Genomic DNA, 6,778 nt, shown 5'->3' with positions numbered 1-6,778 from the left:
GCTGCCCGGGGCCCGAGCGCTGCGGGCGGCGGGGCTGCTCCGCCCGCCCGGGGCCGCTCCCTGCACCGGGGCCGCCCGCAGGGCGCGCTGCGGGCCGGGACAGCGGCCGGCGTGGCGCGGCCTCGCGCTGCCCGCCGGGCCCGACCTGCGGCACTTCCTGAGGGCAGCTGCCGCGGGGCATCCGGGACCGTCGCCAGACCTACCGCCTGAGCCGTGCTCTACCCCCGGGGCCCCGAAAGGTCTGTGGATCTTCGGGGTCGGAGCTGTTGGCGTCAGCCGAACCCCCCTGCTGCGGCCTCGCTGCCGGGTCAAGGGCAGCCGTAAGGCCGGTGCAGACAGTGGTGCTTCCCAGTCGGAGCAGAGTAGGGAAAATGGGATGTTTGGTTGCTTTTGGGGCCCTGAGGGGGTTTTGACGCTAGAAGGAGTTTAGTTCTTGGCTGCAAAGTCGTGTGTGTTTTTCCACCACGGAGTTGGACAGAGAGCAGGTTGCTCTGGCACTTGCCCGCAGTGTGTGCTGGGCTGTTGGTGGGGCTGTGGTGCCCTGGCAGGGATGGTGTTCATTGCCCTGAGTGTTGTGTCTCAGTAAGCACGCAGCTGCTGTTCTCTAGTCGCAGCCCAGCCCTGCCGTGTTGCAGAGCACACGGGTTTCCCAGAGCCTGCCCTTCGGTTTATCCCTTGTGGGCTGCAGGTGCAGGCAGCTTTTGTGCTGCTTCCCTGGCTCCAGTGGTGGGGTTGAGGGCTTGTTCCCGCAGAGCAGGGGATTGGATGGGTTGTGGATGGGAGCTGAGCAGGCTCCTGTGTCACACCTTTATTGCAGTGTACCTGGAGACCTACGGCTGCCAGATGAACGTCAGTGACACCGAGATCATCTGGGCCATCCTGCAGAAGAATGGCTATACCAGGACAAAGGAGCTGGGTGAGGTAAGGCAGCACCTTGGCAGCTCTCCTGGAGCACTGTCCTCATGCCCTGGCTGTGCCTGCAAGTCCCAGCTTTTCTCTGGAGTGCAACCCTGTGGGATGTTACGAGTTTTGCAGTCTGAGTTCTGTGAAGTGAGGGAAACTGCTTAACAAGTGTGCTAGAAAGCTGTGGGTTGTCTTTTTTCTTTAAACTACTGGGCTCATCTCAGTTGGAAAGGGATTGGACACAGCAGGATCTCCTGTCTCCTCTTTGAGTTTACTTTTACCATTTAGTGGAGACTGCTTGTCTTCTGTTTCTTTCTTGCAACTCTTTTTGTTGAAACCTGCTGTGTACTCAGGTAGGTCTTCTTTCCTGAGTTAAGTGAGTTTTATAGTCTGCCTCTTCAGGTTACCTGGGCAGAGCATGAGAACTTCTTGTTTGGTTTTTATTGATTCTTCTCTTTTTGTTGCTTTTGATTTAGGCAGATGTGGTTCTTCTTGTCACCTGTTCCGTGAGGTAAGGAGATGTTTGTCACTGGTTTGGGACAGTTTTTAAGGAATTACCATTTGAAAACCAAGGCAATAAAGGTGTTGCAAGAGGAAAGGAGTGTGGAAGTGTGAAACTGGCTGTTTAGTTGAGCGTAGGGCTGGCTGGTGCTATGATTTACAACATTAATTGTGCTATGAATTGCTCTTCTGGGTAATGAGAAGTTCTTTGGTAGTGTAATCTCTGTGTATATGCCATGGGCAGTGAGAGACCTGCACAATTAATGATTTTATTTTAAAATATTCTATCTTCTCTTGAAGCTACTCTCTAGTACAGTGTCTGTACTTTAAAAATGTGAGAAATATGTTTAGGGGCAACTTGATATAAAGGGAACTTCCCTTGTTTTTTGTGAATGCGGAAGACACCAAATGCTCATTGTCACTTGCAGGGTACCTTGTAGTGTGGCCAAGGCACTTTTTCTCCCCAAGAATTTAGTCCCTAAAGTGTTTCTGCAGGGGAGATGCTCTCAGGCAAGCAAAGTGATAGCAGATAAGACAGAGTCAAGACACAATCCGCACACCACAAACGCACTCTCAGGTGCCATTAGATTCCCTGCTTTAGCTGAGTTCTCCTCACAGAGCCCTTGGGGTGCTCAGGCTGGGGCTCAGTGCAGGAGCAGCAGGTGCAATGGCCCGTTGTGCTGGCTCCCCAGGGAGAAGGCAGAGCAGGCCATCTGGAACCGTCTGCAGCACCTCAAGGCGCTGAAGGCTCGGCGGCCCCAGGCTCGAGCTCCGCTCCGCGTCGGGATCCTGGGTACGGCCAGGCTGCATGGCCTGAGTCCCACTGGCAGCTGGAAGGGCTGCGGGAGAGTAATGGAGGACAGGCACTGCCTCACGAGGAGCCTTCTCCTTTGGTGGCAGGATGCATGGCCGAGAGGCTTAAGGAGGAGATTCTGCACAGGGAGAAGCTGGTCGATGTCGTGGCAGGCCCTGATGCCTACCGTGATCTTCCCCGGCTGCTGGCAGTGGCAGAGTCTGGCCAGCAAGCTGCCAACGTCCTGCTGTCCCTAGATGAGACCTATGCTGACATTCTGCCTGTCCAGACTAGTGCAGGTGGCACAACAGCATTTGTGTGAGTACCTTTTCCCAGTGCTTGTTTCCCTGGCTCCGGTTTGAATATCTGTGCAGAGTAGATGTGTCAGTGACAGCAGCTGCCCAGGAGATGCAGTGCCTGGCTGCACTGAGTCTCCCAGAGTGTGTGTGTGTGTGTGTGTATGTATGTTTTTGCTGTTGCTTTGCTGTGTGACTGAGCCCTGGAGAGCATGCCCTGAGCTCTGGCTGTTGTGGACTTCTCTCCCTCTCCTTTGGGAATGCTGACTCTTAGCCTGATGCTGCATTGAGTGATTTCTGTGCCACTGTCCCTTCCTGAAGTCCATGCCTAACTCATCCCCTGCCTTCTGTGGTGCCCTGCCCCAGGTTCTGCTATTCCTTCTTCTAATGCTCCACTCATTGTAACTTCTGATTGCTTAGTTTTGGTGGTAGCATTGTCAGATGTGAAATCAGACTCTGCTCAGTGTGGCTGTAGTGTATGGAAGGACAGTGTCACTCTGCAGGAGTGGGATGTAGAAGGATCTTTGATCATTGCCAGGCTGCAGTGGCAGTCTGTGCCTCATTAGCTCTTTCCAGCTTTCTTGAAATTGTGCATGAAAAATCAGGAGGTGTTAGCTCAGGGCAAGCTGAATCCACTGTGGCTGGTCTGTGTGTGGAGCTGGCTGCAGGCAGCAGTTCTGGACTCATCTGGGCAGGATGCAGTGTGGATGGTTCTGCAGGAGGGAGGTGACCTGTGCTTTACCTCTGGGCAGGTCCATCATGCGGGGCTGTGACAACATGTGCAGTTACTGCATCGTGCCCTTCACCCGAGGCCGGGAAAGGAGCCGCCCCATCGCCTCCATCCTGCAGGAAGTGAGGATGCTCTCAGATCAGGTGAGACAGAGCCTCCTCCTGCCTGTCCCAAGCCATGGGAGGAAGGGTGGTTGCTGGGTGTTTTCAGTGGTACTTGTAACCAGTGTCACTGCCTTTATCTGCAGAGATGAAGTTGTGGTGGGGTTCCACCAGTGGCTTTTGGATTCCCCTTGTAATACTCCGTGACAGACAGGGATGGGAGGGCTTCTGTTGGAAACTCCTTAGAGTAAAACCATGGCTGCCCTTGCAGCTCAGCCATCCTCACCAGGTTATATTTCTTCCTCTCTGTTTATTTTGTAGGGAGTGAAAGAAGTGACACTCTTGGGTCAGAATGTCAACAGCTTTCGAGACCTGTCTGAAGTGCAGTTTCAGTCAGTGGCTGCCCCTGGCCTCAGCCGTGGCTTTAGCACAGTCTACAAAGCCAAAGCGGGAGGTTTGCGCTTCTCGCACCTGCTGGACCAGGTCTCTAGGATTGATCCAGAAATGAGGATCCGTTTCACCTCTCCACACCCCAAGGATTTTCCTGATGAGGCAAGTGTAAAATTGGCCTCTGCTTGGAGGCAGCAAGGTAGCTCTGAAATGTGAGGTATGGGATGTGCTGCCCTTTGTTTAATTTCCCAAACAAAGAGAATGTGGGTTCCCAAGCTGGGAACAGCAGCTCCTGGGAGTTGGATGTTGAGGCTAAAGCTGGTGGGTTTGCAGTTTGCTGGCTTTTAACCAGGGAAGACTCTTCCCTTGGCACCCAGGTACAGTTAAGCTGTCTGAGACATCCCCTGATCACTTACCACAGGTCCTGCAGCTCATCCAGGAGCGACACAACATCTGCAAACAGCTGCACCTCCCAGCCCAGAGTGGGAGCACACGAGTCCTGGAGGCCATGCGGCGAGGGTGGGTCACCCCATGAGGAGCCCTTGTGTCCTGCCCTTTGATTGCCTGCTGGTTTCTCCTCACTGATGTTGTGGGTTTCCAGTTAGCAAATCCATGTGCTGTTCATTGCAGATACACAAGAGAAGCATATTTAGAGCTTGTGCATCACGTGCGTGACTCTATTCCAGGTACGTGTTGCTTTGGCTTGGTCTGAACTCGGCATGGCTGCATCTCACTGTCCTTTCCTGAGTGCAGTGTTCCTGTCTTCCATGAGGGAAGTGTACAGCTGTGTGTCTGTTACAGGAGTGAGCCTGAGCAGTGATTTCATTGCTGGGTTCTGTGGGGAGACAGAGGAGGATCACCTGCAGACGGTGTCCTTGCTGCAGGAAGTCCGCTACAATGTCGGCTTCCTGTTTGCCTACAGCATGAGACAGGTGAGTGCATGCCCTGGTGGAGAAGGCTGTTATCTCTGGCTGTGTCCCCTAAACTCCTCAGTACTCTTTCTCACAATAACACATTTTTTAAAAAGCTGATGAAAGTCATACCCAAAGACTTGGTATACTGGTAGATGTCATTTGTCCCAGGTAGCACTTTTAGGGTATGTGGTTCTGCAAGGGCTATTGTTGTGCCTGGGAGGCTTCCAGCTTCCCTGTAGGAGTGTTGGTCAGTGTTGGTAACTGCTCAGTGACCTGGCTCTGCAGATGCTCCAGGGTCATTGCAGGGAAGTAACTGTGTCTGCAGAGGCTGCAAATACATTATTTGCTGATGAGGAATGTGCTGATGGAGCTGGGCTGGAGCCCAGCTATGAAGGTCTGTCAGTCAAGTCTGGAGGGAAGTGGTGAATTTTTGAGAAGGTATTTCCATGAGAAGAATGGGTAGTTGGTAAGTCTCCATTAGAATGCTCTCCAGAGTGTATGGTTCTGTTGGGGAAGAGGACAGAAGGTTGGGAAATTTAAGGAAGCAAAGGGATTTGGATCACCATTCAGTACATAGATTAGAAGTAGTAGAATCTGTTGCCTGTCTATGGACAGAGAGGCACAGGCACATCCCACACAGGAGCTGCAAAACTGTTTCACAACCACTGATACTCAGTGCCCTGCATCAGACCTTCTGCCTAAAAGGTGGAGAAGAAGGATGTGAGGAGCGCGAGGGCGTGGCTGGCACTGGAATAGTTCCTTTGTGATACAAACTGAAATGCTGTTGGAATGTGGGAAGCTGTTGCTGGAAGAGCAGTGGGGCTGGCTGGGGTCAGACAAGGCTCTGGGCTCAGGCTGGGTGCTGAGGGGCTGCTCTGGCTCTGTGTGTGCAGAAGACACGGGCGCATCACCGGCTGCAGGACGATGTCCCCGCAGATGTGAAGAAGCGGCGGCTGGAGCAGCTCATTGCCACCTTCCGGGAGGAGGCTGCGAGGGCCAACGCAGCACTGGTGGGACAGGCCCAGCTGGTGCTGGTGGAAGGGGTAAGTGGGCCTGGAATGGAATTGTCCTCCTCCTATCTTACTGGATCTGAGGCTGTGCACAGTGCTCACCACTTCTGCCTTCCCTTCTCATTTTCCCCTTGTAATCCCAGGACTCCCAAGACCGTTTCTTCACACTTAAGCAGACAGCCTGACTTTGCCAGAGCACTGAGCCGAGCACAGGGAATGGGATCAGTTAGGGATGCATCTCTGGCCAAGCACAGAATTTGTGCTTTGGTGTGTGAGTGTCACCCAGCAGCTCTGGACACAGTGCTCTGTTCCAGGGCTTGGTTAATGTGGGTTTAATACCATCAATAGTGCTCAATTAATTCCTGAGGCAATAAAGCCCAGCAGTGAATCAGAGCAATTGCCATGCAGGTAATGTTCCCTGTCCTCTTTCCAGCCCAGCAAACGCTCTGCCTCGGAGCTGTGTGGGAGGAACGATGGCAACATCAAGGTGATCTTCCCCGACGCCGAGCTGGAGGATGCTGCTGAGCCCGGGGCTCCAGGCAGAGCCCAGCCCGGGGACTATGTGATGGTGAAGGTGACCTACCTGCAGGGCTCAATTCCTTGCACAGTGCTGTTCTCTAGGGCAGCTGCTGCCAGAAGAGCCTAAAATTAGAATGGATCCTCCCCAGTGCCTGAAGGCCTGTGCTGTTTCTTTCAGGTAACCTCTGCCAGCTCGCAGACCCTGCGGGGAGTTCCACTCTATCGGACCACCCTGTCCCGTGCTGCTGCTTCTCACTGAGGGATCCCTGCTGCCCCTGGATGGAAGCAGCACGTGTTCTCCATGAAGAAACAAGGAAGTGTGGTCAGGTGGAGAGATACGGTTGAACCAGGAAGATATATATGTATATTAAAATTTATTTATGAAATAATAAAATACATATATATTTTTGCTTTGGTGCCAAGTTATCCGTCATAGTGTGTGCAGGTTCAAAGGGGTAGAAGCTGTGTGTGAACTTGCAAAATCCAAGTACTGTGAGATTGTGTATTTTGACTTGCCCTGAGGCTTGTCCCACCTTCAGAGTGCTGCAGGTCAGTCCTCTGACTGTGATCATGTCCTCTGGCACAGCCCAGCCTGAGATGGATGTGCAGAGCAGTTCCTTC

At 53.1% G+C, this 6,778-nt stretch overlaps 1 protein-coding gene across 1 annotated transcript; it reads left to right on the top strand.

Annotated features, from left to right (window-relative positions):
- CDK5RAP1 (CDK5 regulatory subunit associated protein 1) lies at positions 1 to 6,561 on the top strand. Its single transcript, XM_030963213.1, has 13 exons — positions 1 to 239; positions 818 to 921; positions 1,380 to 1,414; positions 2,097 to 2,197; positions 2,305 to 2,515; positions 3,246 to 3,366; positions 3,646 to 3,876; positions 4,136 to 4,233; positions 4,345 to 4,400; positions 4,516 to 4,646; positions 5,522 to 5,671; positions 6,072 to 6,212; positions 6,336 to 6,561. The coding sequence occupies exons 2-13, from the start codon at positions 844 to 846 to the stop codon at positions 6,414 to 6,416; spliced, it is 1,434 nt and encodes a 477-aa protein (XP_030819073.1). The 5' UTR covers positions 1 to 239; positions 818 to 843; the 3' UTR covers positions 6,417 to 6,561.
- Positions 6,562 to 6,778: the final 217 nt, after the last annotated feature.

This window comes from Camarhynchus parvulus, chromosome 20 (assembly GCF_901933205.1).
Source record: "Camarhynchus parvulus chromosome 20, STF_HiC, whole genome shotgun sequence".
Lineage (NCBI taxonomy): Eukaryota > Metazoa > Chordata > Aves > Passeriformes > Thraupidae > Camarhynchus > Camarhynchus parvulus.
The sequence above is the reverse complement of the archived record's forward strand: the minus strand, read 5'-3'. Positions and strand labels throughout refer to the sequence as shown.